This window comes from Cyrtonyx montezumae, unplaced genomic scaffold (genome assembly GCF_038088225.1).
Source record: "Cyrtonyx montezumae isolate F1298 unplaced genomic scaffold, pur_monq_1.0 scaffold_3, whole genome shotgun sequence".
Taxonomy (NCBI): Eukaryota; Metazoa; Chordata; class Aves; order Galliformes; family Odontophoridae; genus Cyrtonyx; species Cyrtonyx montezumae.
The window spans coordinates 104132952-104149475 of record NW_027072034.1 but is presented as its reverse complement, the minus strand read 5'-3'; the positions used below and the strand labels follow the sequence as shown (position 1 = coordinate 104149475).

General features: G+C 41.1%; 1 protein-coding gene across 1 annotated transcript in view; it reads left to right on the top strand.

The window, feature by feature from the left end:
- Positions 1-16524, top strand: part of SLC13A4 (solute carrier family 13 member 4) — a 33296-nt gene that overhangs the window by 3382 nt on the left and 13390 nt on the right. Inside the window, exons 2-8 of the mRNA XM_065742653.1 lie at positions 7800-7928; positions 10676-10812; positions 11385-11566; positions 12185-12239; positions 13730-13769; positions 14450-14527; positions 16004-16194. Coding sequence (XP_065598725.1) covers positions 7800-7928; positions 10676-10812; positions 11385-11566; positions 12185-12239; positions 13730-13769; positions 14450-14527; positions 16004-16194 — 812 coding nt within the window. The remainder of the gene's footprint in view (positions 1-7799; positions 7929-10675; positions 10813-11384; positions 11567-12184; positions 12240-13729; positions 13770-14449; positions 14528-16003; positions 16195-16524) is intronic.

Below are 16524 nucleotides of genomic sequence, written 5' to 3'. Positions count from 1 at the left end.
TAAAGAAATTCTAGAGAAATTTGTTTTTGGAAGGAGAAAATAGTGTGGGACCAGGTTAATATAAAATGTTTATTAAGAATTTTGTCAAAATGTACGTCTAGTTTTTTATATGTGTTCCATTTTACAACAAAAATAGTGCTGAATTTTTGCCTGCAATACTGCTGGACATCATAGATCCCATATGATGAATCAGCTGGTTAGCAGAAATTAGTTAAAAAATATGTTAAATAGTCACTTGGTCACAAAAAGATCCCAATCCTTCGCTCTCTGTGGAATAGCAACCATGAAGTTGACTGCAGTTAAAAATGTCTAAGCACAAGTTGGCTAATGTTTATGAGCCCATCAATCAGTACCATGATTTGCACCTAAAACTGTTTTGTCTTTGTAATAGAGATTACTAAAAGTCTCTAATCCTCACCATCTCGTTTTCTTAAATGATTACCATTTTAATTCAAAAATCTTTGATTGCTTTTATTATTGAGTGGTCGGTCATTTCAAGCTGCTACAGACTGAATTCAGAGCTTGAAACATTACAGCCATTCCATTTTGTAAAATGTGTTAGCTATATTCCATGAATATTTCATGTAAAAAGTCTCCCTTATCATATCCATTATAATCCAGTCCTCTCTAGCCTACCTTATAGTTTTTGATCTTGCTAACAATGAAGCTACAAATGCAGTAAAATCTTTAATGTGATACGTGATCAGAGAGGACTAGTGAAACCTGTTTTGTCTACCTTAAAACATAAAATACTCTCGTATAATAAGAAGAAAAATATGTTTCTGTGTGGTGCAGAATTTCAAACGTACTTTTCTCCTCAAAAAGAAACACTTCAGAAACACTTGTCCACATGTCCAGTAGTGTTCCAAATACTCTCAACAGTCTCTAAAATCATTGGACTTTATCTGACTCAAGAAAATTATATTTCTTGATATCTCATTTTTTTGGTTAATTTTCAGGCTCTAGTTACTTGAATTCAAACTATTTAATGTTATACTTTTCTGAAATAGGTGTCAGAAGAAGGTTTGACAGCTAATTTAAACCCATGTTTCTGAGTAAGCTTGGCTGCAATTTTTAAGCAAGTAAAAACAATGACACATGGCAATATCTATTGACCTTTTCTCTTGGTTGTGTTCTGCTATTACCACAAGCTGTATTAAAAAAATAAGTGGAACAGCAGAATGTGATTCTTCATTCATGAGGGACAATGTAAAAAGGAGAGATATGGATTTGAATGGAAGCTATTGGTTTAGTCCAGTGAATCCACATCCTTGTTTAGTCTTACCTCTGACTGCCATACATGACTATTGATTTGCACAAAGACCTGTAGGAGTTTCCTACAGGAATCTTCTTGAAAGCTGTTTAATTTGTGAATCACACAGTCAGCAAAGAAAAATAAGACGACAATATTTGAACATGCTAAAATATCCATTTATGAAGACTGAATTTTCTAAACCATAGCCACTGTGACCTGTGAATCATTATGATTTGATATAGCCATAGGAAACATTCAGCAAATAATGAAGGGCAGTTATGGCTAGTGTAAATCAGTGTGAACATGGTATCTTCTGTATAACTTCTGGGTAGTCTCAATAACTGTTTTGACTTCAAATTTGAGAAAAGGGAAATAAAATCTTTTTTTTTCCATTAGTTAGTTCCTCTAATTATTAACAGAAAATATTTCTAGGTTTCTAAGCATAGAAAAAGAAAGAAGCTCTACTTAAATATATAAATAAATGCATATCTAATTTTCCTGTAAAAATATCAAAAAAATACCATCTCACTGCATTTTACAACAGCTTTAGCCCTGCTGAAAAAGACCTAGGAATAGTGGTGTATGGAAAGCTGGTCATGAGCCAGCAATATGCCCTCACTGCCCCAGAGAGACAACCACGTCATGGGCTGCATCAAATGAAGCGTGGCCAGCAGGGCAAGGGAGGTGATTCTGCCTCTCTGCTCTGCACTGAGACCTCATCTGGAGTACTGTGTACAGACAGAGTTTTCAGTACAGGAGAGATGTAGACTTGTTGGAGCACTTCCAGAGGAGGGATACAAAAATGATTCCAGATACGGAACACCTCCTCTGTGAGGGCAGGCTGAGAGCTGGGGCTGTTCAGCCTGGAGAAGAGATGGCTCTGAGCTGACCTGATAGTGGACTTTCAATTTCTAAAGGGGAGCTATAGGATAAAAAGGAACAGACTTTTTAGTAGGGTCTGTGGCAACAGGAAAAGGGGATATGGTTTTGAGCTTACATAGAGGAGATTCAGGTTGCATATAAGGAAAAAGTCTTTTACAGTGGGGATGGTGAGGCACTGGAACAGGTTGCCCAGAGATGTGGTGGATGCCCTGTCCCTGGAGACTTTCAGTGTCACAGTGGATCAGGCCCTGGGCAACCTGATCTAGCTGTGGTGTACCTGTTCATTGCAGAGGAGCTGAACTAGATGCCCTCATAAGTTCATAAGTTCATAAGTTCATAAGGTTGGAAAGGACCTATAAGATCATCTAGTCCAACCATCCTCCTATCACTATCTCTACCCAACTACTAAATTAAGTCCTTAAGCACCTCATCTAAACGCTTCTTGAACAGCGCTAGGGATGGTGCCTCAACCACCTCCCTAGGCAGGCCATTCCAGTGCCTGACCACTCTTTCAGAAAAGAAATGCTTCCTGAGGTCTAATCTAAATCTTCCCTGGCGCAACTTGTGGCCATTCCCTCTCGTCCTGTCATTACTTATCAGGGAGAAGAGGCCTACCCCCTCCTCACCACAACCCCCCTTCAGGAAGTGGTAGAGTGCTATAAGGTCTCCTCTGAGCCTCCTCTTCTCCAGACTAAACAATCCCAGCTCCCTCAGCCGCTCCTCATAAGACTTGTGCTCCAGGCCCCTCACCAGTTTTGTTGCCCTTCTCTGAACACGCTCCAGGGCCTCAATGTCCTTCTTGTAGTGAGGGGCCCAAAACTGAACACAGTACTCGAGGTGCGGCCGCACCAGAGCTGAGTACAGGGGGATGATCACCTCCCTGCTCCTGCTGGCTACACTATTTCTAATACAGGCCAGGATGCTGTTGGCCTTCTTAGCCACCTGTGCACACTGCCGGCTCATGTTGAGCCGAGCATCAACCAACACCCCCAGGTCCTTTTCCTCTCTACATTCTTCAAGCCATTCTGCCCCAAGCCTATAGCATTGCATGGGGTTATTGTGGCCAAAGTGCAGGACCCGGCACTTGGTCTTATTGAACCTCATCCCATTTTGCTCAGCCCAGCTGTTCAGCCTATCCAAATCCCTCTGAAGGGCCTCCCTACCCTCAGGCAGTTTGACACATCCTCCCAGCTTTGTGTCATCTGCAAACTTACTGAGGGTACACTCAATTCCCTCATCTAGGTCATCAATAAAGATATTAAACAAGATGGGCCCCAAAACTGACCCTTGGGGGACACCACTCGTTACAGGACGCCAGCTGGACTTAACTCCATTAACCACTACCCTCTGGGCACGGCCCTCCAGCCAGTTCTCCACCCAGAGAAGAGTGAACCTGTCCACACCACGGGCTGCCAGTTTCCTTAGGAGAATACTGTGGGAGACCGTGTCAAAGGCCTTGCTGAAGTCCAGGTAGACTACATCAACAGCCTTTCCCTCATCTACCTGTCTGGTCACCCAGTCATAGAAGGAGATGAGGTTGGACAAGCACGACCTGCCCCTGGTGAACCCGTGCTGGCTGGGTCTGATCCCTTTATTGCCATGCACGTGTCGTGTGATCTCCCTCAATATCATCTGTTCCATAACTTTCCCTGATACCGAGGTCAGGCTGACAGGCCTGTAGTTCCCCGGGTCTTCCTTACGGCCTTTCTTGAAGATGGGAGTCACATCGGCAAGCCTCCAATCTTGTGGGACCTCTCCAGATAACCAGGAATGCTGATAGATGGCAGAAAGTGGCTCGGCAATCACCTCTGCTAGCTCCCTCAGCACCCTTGGGTGGATCCCATCTGGCCCCATGGACTTGTGGCAGTTCAGATGGAGGAGAAGATCTCTGACCGTCTCTGCTTGAATCACAGGGGGTGCATTATGCACCCCGTCCCGGACTTCCAGGTCAGGGCAAGTACCATGTGGACAACTGTCCTGTCTATTAAAGACAGATGTGAAGAAGGCATTGAGAACCTCAGCCTTTTCCTTATCATCTGTGGTTATATTGCCTGCCTCGTTGAGTAAAGGAGGGAAATTTTCCTTAGTTTTTCTCCTGCTGTTAATATATTTGTAAAAGGGTTTCCTGTTCTCCTTTACAGCAGTAGCCAGCCTAATTTCAAGCTGGGCTTTAGCATTTCTAATTTTCTGCCTGCAGATCTTGGCCAGTTCTCTGTAGTCACCCCAAGTAGCCTGACCCATCTTCCAGAGGACATAGACTCTCCTTTTCTCTCGGAGTCTCAACAAAAGATCCCGGTTCATCCACACTGGTCTTTTGCTCCTCCGGCTTGACTTACAGGACTCCGGGACTGCCTGCTCCTGTGCCTTTAAGATTTCCATCTTGAAGAGCATCCAGGCTTCCTGGACCCCTTTACCCTTCAGGAGCAAGTCCCAAGGGACCCTTGCAACAAGTGTCCTGAACAGGTCAAAGTCTGCCCTCCGGAAGTCCAAGGTAATAGTTTTGCTAGTCACCCTCTTGACGGCACCCAGAATAGCAAACTCCACCATTTCATGGTCACTCTGGCCAAGACAATCTCCAACCTTCACATCCCCTACTAGTCCTTCCCTGTTAGTGAAAAGTAGGTCAAGCAAGGCATCTCCCCTGGTAGGCTCTTGCACCAGCTGAGTCAGGAAGCAATCATCCACACATTCTAGAAATCTCAAGGACTGCTTCCTCTGCGCAGTATTGTATTTCCAGCATATATCAGGGAAGTTGAAGTCCCCCATGAGAACGAGTGCTGGCCATCGTGCAACATCTACGAGTTGTTTATAGAACATCTCATCTATTTCTTCATCCTGACTAGGTGGTCTATAACAGACCCCCACCACGATGTCACTCCTAAGGACTATCCCCCTGATCCTTATCCATAGACACTCTACTTTGTCATTTCCAACCACTAGTTCTTCAACATCAAAACACTCTTTGATATAGAGAGCTATGCCACCACCCTTTCTTCCCTGTCTATCCCTTCTGAAGAGCTTGTAGCCATCAATCCCAGTATTCCAGTCATGGGAGAGGTCCCACCATGTTTCTGTAATAGCTACAAGGTCATAGTTAGCCTGCCTCACAATGGCTTCAAGCTCTTCTTGTTTATTGCCCATGCTGCGTGCATTGGTATAGATGCACTTCAGCTGAGATATCTGCCTCACCCCTTTTTTCAGCACAGCCTCCTTAGGCTCTTTACTGGAGAGCCCTGTTTTATCCCCTTCCCCCGTCACAGCTAGTTTAAAGCTCTCTCAATGAGTCCGGCTAGCTCCTGTGCTAGGATTCGTTTCCCCCTTTGGGATAGGTGTGTCCCATCAACAGATAACAGGCCAGGAGCCGAGTAAACTGTCCCATGGTCAAAAAACCCAAAGTGTCTATCTCTACACCAACCTCTCAGCCAGTTATTCATCACTTGTGTTTTCCTAGCCCATTCTGTGTCCTTCACCGCCCCAGAAGGTATGGAAGCAAACACCACTTGTGCTCCCACCCCTTGAACTAATCGCCCTAATCCCCTAAAATCTCTTTTCATAGTTCGCAGACTTCTCTGAGATATTTCATTGCAGTCTGCCTGAACTACTAGTAATGGGTAGTAGTCAGTGGGGCATATCAAGTCCGGGAGTCTTCTAGTAATGTCCCTGATTCGAGCCCCAGGGAGACAGCACACTTCCCTGCGGTTTGGGTCTGGTCTGCAAATGGGGCCCTCAGTTCCCTTTAGAAGTGAGCCACCCACTACGATCACCTTCCTTTCTTTCTTAGTAGCAGCAGTCTCAATGCACGGAGGTGACTGCCTTGCCATTGGTGACCTCCTGCGGGAATCTTCCTGCACTTCACCCCTTATCACCTCTTCAACTTCCAATGCTGCAAATCTATTGCTTAGGGGTATCTGGGGGCACTGGGGAGGCAGAGGGGGAGATCGCCCACGGCACCGAGTAGGGACTCTCTGCCAGCCCTCCCTATCCCTCAGATATCCCCCTTCTGCCCTACGGGGACAGGTCAGGGAGTCCACCACCAATTGCGGGGGATCTCCCCGACGCCTTTCTCTCTGGCACTCTAGGGAGTTACTCCACCAGTCAATCTCCCTCTCACAGTCCCTGATGGCCCTCAGTCTCTCAACCTCCTCCTTCAATTTAACCACCATGTTAAGCAGATCTTCCACCTGCTCACACCTTGCACAGGAGAACTGCTTAGCACCCTCATCTAGTAGTAGCAGGCTCTGACACTCCTTGCAACCAGAGACCTGTGTAGCCACACTTCTAGGCAGACCCTCTGTCTGGGTCGCCACAGCCTTCTTAAGGCAAGCCCTCTGTCTTGTAGAGACTATGACAGAAAAAAATAAAAACAAAGAAACGAAAAAAAAATTGAGAGTAAATAAATAAATAATGGTTTATAATAATATATATATAGATATGAATTGAATGTGATACTTCGCGGCCCTCCCTGAGCCCTTCAGGGATATACCCCTTCAGCCCTAATCAGCTGAGGAGTGTGGGCGAGGGCGCTGAAACCCTGGCAACGCCTATGCCTCGTTAACACCTACCTCGTTAACACCTGCGCCTCGTTAACGCTTCGTTAACCTCTCGCGAGAACAGCCGTTGGGACTGCCTGCTCTCACTCGGTTCCCGAGAGACTGGAACCTCCCGAAAACCCACCCTGTACCTCAATCAGCCACTGCAGCTCCGGCTGTGCCGACTCCAAAGCAGTTGATCACGAGGACTGAGTGCCGACTCCAAAGCAGTTGATCACGAGGACTCCAAAAGTCCCTTCCAAATCTAAGTATCCTATGATTCTATGATTCTAATGCTCAGCACAACATTCTAATGGATTTGTGTCTGAAGATGTTGGAGAGCAGCAAATTTGCTTGATTAACCACATGAACCAGTGACCCCTAAACCCATCTGAACTACAGACTTTTCCCAGAGGTCTGCAAAAATTACATAAGAAAATAAAACCAAATGAGTATTTCCCAGGAGAACCACCATGTAGCTTTGTCCATTTTACAGCAAATGTGAATGCTCTTGCATGGCTCTGGAAGCTTCTTATTCCTGTGCTTGCACAATACTGGAAGAAAAGCCAGGTAGCCGTACCAGTTCCACAGGGCCTATCTGAGGAGTAATTGAGAAATGTTTGGTATCTCTTGGATTATTTAAAGCAGAGAAATCCATCAATAAACCTGAAACTATTTTTTTTTTTTTTGCTGATAAATAAGATTAGCCAAAGATTTTGTCCTAGTTTATGTGCCAAGACTTTCATTAGCATCATATTATTCAGGTACTGGCTTTTCAGATTGTAGCCTAGATTTCATACCAAATCAGCTGTGCTTTAGGAGATCCTTGTTTGCCTTATTGAGTTGTGAGGTGCTGGCACAGGCAGCCCAGAGAAGATGAGATTGCTCCATCCCTGGTGATATTCAAGATCAGGTTGGATGCGTCCTAGTAACCTGATCTGGCAGTTGGTAGCTCTGCCTGTAGCAAAAGGTTGGAACCACATGGGCTTTATGGTCCATTCCAACCCAAGTCATTCTATGATTTTTGTAGTCCAAGCACCCTCAGCCTGTTGAATCCTGTGAGCATATTTACAAAGGCTTCCACAGCAAGTGGTCTGGTAGCAACATATAACCATGGTGCTTTCCCCATACAGGAAGCCTCATGTGCCTACGTGTTGATTGTGACAGCTGTATACTGGGTTTCTGAAGCGGTACCTCTTGGTGCAGCAGCTTTAATTCCTGCTTTCCTATACCCACTTTTTGGAGTCATGAAGTCCAGCGAGGTAAGACCAGCATGCACATTTTTGTCATTACATCTTTTTACACTCGATTATTTGAATAAAACAAATTACAGTGGACTAGCAAGACTGAGTCTGGAAGGAAGAAGTGTACATCTCACAATGTGCAACTTGGGCCAACCAAACTTTTCTTGTATTGAAGGCTAGACACAGGAAAGGAAGTCCATCCTAACAGCTACTGCATTACCAGTAGTTCCTAACACATACTGCAGCATGATTCAACCTTTTACCTTCTCCATAAAGCAGTTATGGGATAAACTGGAAAGTTTAATGCTAGTGATGGAAAATTCATAAGCTTCACAGAATCACAGAACCAAAAAAAATGGCTTGTGTTGGTAGGGATCTCAAAGATCATGCAGTTCCAACTCCCCCCTGGGATGGCTGCCAGCCACAAAATTAGGTATTAGTTCAGGTAGCCTATGGACCCTTCTGACCAGGTCTTGAACACTTTCAGGAATGGGGTATCCACAGCTTCTCTGGGAAACCCATTGCAGTGCCTATAGATGATGTACAAGGCATGAGGCCTCATATACTAAAAAGTATTACCATGTAATACTAGCTAGATGCCTAGTGCAAACAATAATCCTAGTGCTGCCATGTAGCCATTAGTTCTAAGGAAAAGGAGTACATGTACAAAAAGTCTCTTTGATGCATTCTGAATTTGCGTACTTGTGTTTTTATTGAATGATATTCTCTTTCATGGTATGCCAAGAATTTCTTTGAATTCATCTGCAGCTTCTTTTTCTTAATTGTTGTTTCCTCTCTCCATATAGATATATATGTATATATATTTTTTTTTTGGGGGGGGGGCAGGGGCTGGGGAGTGAAATAGCATCACACTTGGTTTATAAGAATTAGAAATATAGATAACACAAAAGAATATACAGCAACCATAAGGTTATTGAATTTCTAACACTGTCTGTCAACTCATAAATGGCTGGAATCAAGAAATAAGAGTTTTATGACCTCTCTTATTCCTTCTGGTGTTGCAAAACCTGTATAATACAATCAGGTACATTTTCCTATATACTTTTCATTATTTTCAGGATCTTTTTCTTAACATAAGGTAGTTATGCTTTTTCATCAAAACACTGCAGCATATCAGAGAAAGAAAATTTAGGGGCAGTCTCTCAAATTCAATGTAATATCAAATTAAATGACATTGGGATTACTGCAGAGAATGTATTATTTAGTTTAGGAACAGAAATAAAATCCAGTTTATTAAAATAAGCAAAGCTGATGGTGCTGCAACATTTTCTGTCTGCTGTTCTGAAGTGTCATAGAAACTGGGGCTCATGCCTTGCAGTTTAAGCCACACTGAACTCACAGGGTCTGAGAACATGAATCTGGAGGTTGTGTGTGTGTATGTGTGTATTAATAAGAACCTTACTATTCACTTGTTTCTCCAAAATGGCTGTGAAAGGGATAAAGCAAAACAACAGATTCTTTGTGCTGCTGGCTTGGTGGATTCCTTTCATTCAGTTCAAGATATATTTTTTTTTCTTAACAAAGTATCAGGAAAATAAAGTTAATGAGAAAGAAACCAGTAGAGGGAAGCCAAAAAAGTGATATTTAGAAGCTCTGGCCAAGTCTATTAAGGTCACTGTGGGTATTATGTTAAATAAATGTAACCGTATCATTAAACACTTATTGCAACATGCACAAAATAACGTTAGTGCTATTTGTATATTTTTATCGAAGAGTGTCAGAATAATGGAGGACAATGGAAGAAATATTGCTCTAATTGTTTTAAAATGATAGAGTCTACATTTGAGTACAGCGGATTTAAACTGAAGCACCACTGTTTAGGAAGAAAAATTGCAGACGTACATTGTGAAGAATTTTGCTTAAGTAAAAGAAAATATTCAGCTAAATTCCAAGCACTCATTTATCAATTTTATTTTCTCCTGTTAGTTTTTTTACCCAAAAAAAGTTTGTGATTGTTTTTTTGTTTCTTGTTATTTTTGCAGTCACTTCACAGAGTATCTTCTCATATCTTAGCAAGTCCCTCATTCAAGAATTCTGCTTTGGAGTTTTTCCTGCATCGTCTCTGAATATTTTCTTAATCCAGTTGTTGACTTTTGCTCATCCCTTCCAGATTAAAGTTCTCCTTATTCGAAATTTTGCCTTCCTCCCCTAACACAATGCAGGTGTATTTCCACTCTGGAATGTTCTGGTGCAGAGTCTGCAGACCATCACAGTAATATCACAGCCTTTCTTTATTGCATTCAGAAAGTTTGTCTATAAATATATTTTTTTTTTCCGAAGCCAAAGGGTTCTAGAGAAGCCACGTTTTGCCCAGCAGTTGAAAATGATATAAGAAATACAAACATGACAGAGAATGAATTACTTCCATAATTGAAAAGCAGATGAAACAAATAAATAAGGTGCTCTCAGAGCAGAGTCTTGTGTCTGTTTCAATTTGTGCCACATTGAGTACAACTAACTGCAGGGAGTGAACTTAAAGCAGAGAAGTAAGATTTCTTCTCAATCTTTTCAAATCTGAGAAATCTACAAACAAGTGGGTATGGATCTCCACTACTTGTAAATGCCAAATGAAAGAGATTAAAGAAAGCATTATGACTTCTGAATTCTTCAGTTTCCCTGGCTTCCTGAGATTCTTCTTATGTGGGTATGGAAACCCACAATATTTCTTGCTTTTCAGCATGAGCTCTATGTAGGGTAGTTAATGTGCTCTTTAACTGATTGTTTCCCCCATGTTCTTAATGCAGGTAGCTGCTGAATATTTCAAAAACACAACTTTGCTCCTCATGGGTGTGATTTGTGTGGCAGCTTCTGTAGAAAAATGGAATCTGCATAAGCGAATTGCCCTGCGAATGGTCATGATGGCTGGAGCAAAGCCAGGCATGTGAGTGAATCTTTAGACTTCAGGGTAGTCTGAGGTCAATAGAAGCGACTTGAAAGAACAAATAATAACTCACCCTTCTCTATCCATAGGAAAACCCTAGCTGAGTTAGGGGCAACCGTTCTTACCCACAACTGAACTTGAATGCTTTCAAACATTCTCAGCAATTTTTCTGCTACCTCCTACTCACTGACTTATAGTTCCATTGCTTTCTATTTTCTGCTCATCGTTCCTAATCTCTCTGTCCTGTCTGTTTAGCAAATATAAAAGAATTATTAAAGTATCCCTGAATGCACGAAAAATCAGTGTTTCTCATGTCACATGCTGGTTTTCAAGTGGGGAAGTAAAGAGTTTTCAACGATATATGATCTTGTGACAATTCTTAACACAAGGCAGCATGTTATATATACAGAATTCTACATATTGTATTGAGCAGTACCCAGAAAAAAAAAAAGAAAAAGAAAAAGAAAAAGAAAAAGACCCAATATGCTTACCCTGTGATTATTAAAATGTTAGGTAGGAAAGCCTTTAGTATTTGTGAAAGTGCCTCAGAGTCTCACTGTGCTATGCTCCAGGTTGCTTCTTTGCTTTATGTGTTGCACCACGGTGCTCTCCATGTGGCTTTCCAACACATCCACCACAGCTATGGTGATGCCAATTGTGGAGGCAGTGCTCCAGGAACTAGTGAATGCTGAGGAGGAGCGTGATGTCATCAGTACTACAGGCAGCACCATCGATGAAGAAAACGAGCCAATAGGTATTTGCCAGTGTTGGCCATTCTTTTCTCATTTATCAGTGACCAGAATCATTGATATATGTTATACAAATTCTACCCACGTTAGATCTGTCTGATTTGTACTGCCAAAGATATTGGTCCATTCTGTTTCTTTTTGCATGGTGATATTTCTTTCAAAAATGAAAGATAGCTTTGCCTTGGCCAAACACATGCTCTGTGACTATACCATGCTTGCCTTTTCTGATCCTACCTTTCCAAGCTCCCCAGTTCAGCGCAGGTGCCAGAAAAATTTCTTCTGGACTGATAAGAACTGTAGGGGTTTTTGATGTTCCCAGAATTTGGGAAGACAAAAATCTCCCACTTCTTTCAATTCACAGATTCCGGGCTGGAAAATGGCATCATCTAACCTTACTTAAATTCTTGCATCAAGGCCTTAAGTCACATAGGCATGATAATCTTTTAATTGTAAGGGGCATTCTCTGAGGACAATACAACACAAGAAAATGCTGCGTAAGTGTCACAGAGTACCTGAGACGGTTTCAGACAAGCTTTTGTTTGCAATAGTTCCTCCAAGTTCAGTGACCCAGAGGCTCAGATCAGTTCTTACCCCAAGAACTGCTTCCTCTTCCTTCTTTACAGGTCTCAGCGAAAAGCATGACCAACCTTCACTGGAGCTTATCTTCGTCAATGAGGAGTAAGAATGAACCCTGTACGACTGGAGATTTGAGCCCTACACAGGTTGCAATGAAATGAACGGAGGAATAGAGCAGGAAGGGCATGCAAAAGCTTATAAATTAAAGTTTTATATATAAGTTTTATATATAAGTTTTATATATAAGTTTTATATATAAGTTTTATATATCAGATGTAACTGACAAAGAAGGCTGATATGAGAAATGGGAGTGAAGTAACAGTCAGGATCTCACTGAAGTTTGCCAGAATTTTTTTTTTTTAACATTATTATCATTATAAAGTGAAGGAAATACCCAGTTACAGAGGATTCTTGAGGGAAGCCTTAACTGCCAAGGATATTCAAGAAACAGATGATGGCAGGGGGGAAAAAAAAATGGTATAAGATTTATTTGAATACAACCAAACATCTTCAGAATTTTAAAACACTTATAGCTTCAACCAGGTCTCTATTTTTGTTAAAATAATAACAGATATATGAAAGAATTTTTTAGTTAATTTTGAGTTATCAGATAAATGAATCAGATACATGGGAGACTGCAAAGTTCTTGTCCTCAAACTACTATACAGGCTAAATTCTGAGAAGCATCTTCTTAAAAGGTGTGATGTTAAAATACACAGTTTCTTCTTGGTCTCCTTCTATTTTATTCACATGAGTATAAAATAAAAGAGAAATAATCTCTGGTTACACCATTTAAGAGTTTCTTTAAAATATGCATTATTGTTCAAATGGCTCATGTTAATAACTTTAAGTTAGCTTGCAAGTTCTAAATAGTTTTCTTATTAGTTTGGAGACTTATGAGCTCTCTAATATTCTGTCTTTTTATCCTCTCTTTTTATCCCAGACATATTTTCTTCAGTATAAAAGAACCCTTTCAGTTTGGTATTATGCCATTAATTTATTTTAAGACTTACTGAAAAATATGTGAGCAATATTTCATAACAGAACTATTATTAAAATAGTATTACTTGGAAAAAAAGCTTGAAATTTATTGGGAAAAGAAAAGTAGCCCGCATTCTGAAATTAAATCTGATTTCAATGGCAAAGTAAAAGCTCACTGTACTGTTTGCATGGACCACAGGCTACTCACAACAGATTTTAGTGGAAGTTTTAGTGTGACATAGGATGGTGCTCAGAAAAAAAAAAAAAGCACTGAAGAGGCTGGTGGAGGAAGAACTTGAGTAGAACAACATGACTTGCCCTGTAATACACTTCACGGTGAATACAGTCAATTCCTAGAATATATACTACTATGAATACATACAACTCTATTGGCTGGAAGTGGAATTACCTTGCTACTAGGCTCGAGACAATCCTATGGAGCACAGTAACTGTTCCCATGTATCTGCCCAAGGTGCTACAAAAGACATACTACTAACTGGCAGTCTTCACCATTTCAATAGGCATTGTGTCTCCTTCTCATGATTTGCACCATTTGGGGGAGCTGGGTGAATAGACCTTTTTACAGTACATTTTCCTTTCTTTACTTTCAGCACTACTACTACTGACTTCAGCTCCTTGATGCATTCAGAGGTATTGTCATAGGTATTATCTGTATCTTCTGAGCTATGCTATCTGGTAATGTCATCAGAGCACAGTCCACATGGTTCTACAATGACTTCTTGTTTTATTTCAAACAAGAAGTGGTTTTTGTCAGAGAGTACAAAGCACAGAATGTCCTGCTTTGTATTTTCCTCTTAGTCTGCTTGCACAAATCACAATGGGAAACCTTAATGCTGTAGGGTTCAAGTACCACCAAGGATCCAGTCAGTAAACTAATAATTCCATTCAGACTCCCAGTTTTTAGGAAGTTCAGGTAAGAACTTTTATTGACAGTTACCATCAAGTTCTGAAGTTGAGATGCCTCAGTTAGAACAAACTACATGTCTTACAAAGTCATCATCTCTAGCAAAGGAACTGTTAGATTCTGCTACATGGCAGACGGAGAAAACAGAAATATATATTTTTTCTGAATTCTAACATCCCTTGAAAATAAAGGCAGTATTTTAAAAAAATAATCTCATGTTTTTCCAGTGTAAAGTTTATAGCTGAAGTTTCAGTAGTTTTGCTTTGTTTTGGTTTCCTTTTTCTATGTTTTTTGGTTTGTTTTGAAAGCCCACAATCCATAAGTTTTACAAAGCATCATCAGTCCTAATCAAAGTGCCCCCAGGAATAGAAGAAAGGCTAATCTAAAGGCATTTGCCTCCTTACAGACTATGAATAGTGTGCACATGATAGCCAACCCAATTGGAATGACGAAATCCAAGAGCAATGGGCAGCACCTACCTCAGGTAAAGAGATGTTAGAAATGAAGGGTGAAAAAAGGTACAGAGGTGAGCATTGCCTGTTTGTCACTGCTTCATTTTTGTTCCTTATAAGCTGCTTTTCATGAAATCAATCTCTATCATCTTACAGCAGTTCCATTTTAGTTCTATGCTAATTCTTGTTCCCATTTGGAACCCCCAGCATAGGCATTTTTATATGGCCATCTTCCAATAAGACCTTTCCAAATAGCTTTGTACTCAGTAATGTAACCACAAGTTTCCCTTCTTGTTTCACTGTTCTATCCACTTTATTTCAGCAAAGCCTTCCTGGAAAATAGTGTAACAACAAACAAACAAACAAACAAACAAATAGCAATCCTTGACTCACAGTGTCCTACTCGGAACTAAAATAACACCAGACATGAATCATTTAATTGTACAACAAATGTGTTCAGCAGACTTAGTAGCCATCTCCTTTTGTACTGCCAAATATTCTCCATCAAAATCCTCTGCTACTTTAGTTGACTGCAGTATTTCTACTTTTCCTCAGTGGAACCAAAGAGGGACTGTTTTTTCTACTGCAGTTATGTAATTCCTAAATGGCATAAGCTAATGTTCAAAAAAGATTAGACTAAAATCAACACATGCATTTGCATTATTACTTCAAATGAATCTAAGTGCATGTTTCTAAACTAAAGTCTAATGCACTACTCCTGATATTTTGTTTCCTCCTGAACACATTTCCCATTTGCATTCACTGATTATTTTGTAGGTACACTTTCAACCTACAGGGTTATGAACCAGAGAGCACTGACAAGGATGAAAAATTTACAGCATGACTGATTTCATGATATAAACTCAAATCCAAATTAATGATTTATCAGATCTATTTGACTCCCTTGATATCTTTTTCCTGAACATAAATTACAGCCTTAGTTGCATGTAAAGTGCTCTGAGTTTCTGTACCTTTACAGTATAACTGCTTGATTTAGTAGCACAGAACCTTTCCTGTCACTGCTAAGAAAACTTCTTTTGGTGCAGTATTTTTCTTTATCTTTTTCTTTCGTGACCCAGACTGTTTCATGTGCTTTCTGCGAATCATTCTTAATGAGAAGCCCTGAGCTAGTCCGAGTGCAAAAAGTCCAGCAAGCATTTGTCTGGCTGCTGCTCATAAGCCTCAAGGATTACAGATTCCTTCTGCTGCAGTGCTGGCATCCTGCCTCTGCAGCCCACAAAGACTTTTTGGTATCCAGCTGAGATTCCAGTCAGAACTGGAGCAGACCCAAACTGTGGCCAGAAGTCTGATTACTGTCTATGCTGTATTTCTGTCACAGATCAGGTGATTTCAGGCTCCTAGACAGGTTTGTAGGTCTGATCCCAACTAATAACAATGAAGAGGAAAATCTGCTCCCTCTTATGAGTAGTGCCTTGGCATTAGAGAAGTTTGGGAGTGGGCTAATGTTTTAATCTCCTGCTCTCCTTGATCAGTGTATCTCCTCACAGGCTCAGATACTAGTCCTGCCCCCTAAGCCCTCTGAACTGGACCTGAGCACTAAGTACCGGTATCAGTCCAGACACGATCACATGATCTGCAAATGCCTCTCACTGAGTATCTCCTATGCAGCAACCATTGGAGGACTGACAACCATCATTGGGACTTCAACTAGCCTCATATTCTTAGAGCACTTCAACAAGTAAGTGACACTGTGGGTGGAAATCTGATTGGTCATTATCATCTCTGTGGCCTTTTCTGTGGGTTATTTATTCTCTCAGGGAACTCTACTAAAACATATTGTCTAAAGACAATTTTGTTTCCTTCCCCACTCAAACATTTTTTGCCAACGATTAAAAATTGTAAGGGGGAGCTTAAGTTAATACATGCCCATATCTTTCTCCCATGCAAAATAAAAATTTCTCAACATTTTTCTTGAGCAACTTCTTCCGATATTGAAAATTGATTATCAAGAAGGGAGCAGGTACCTTCAGAAATTAAACACTTACTAAAGCCATACAGACAAAAGAAT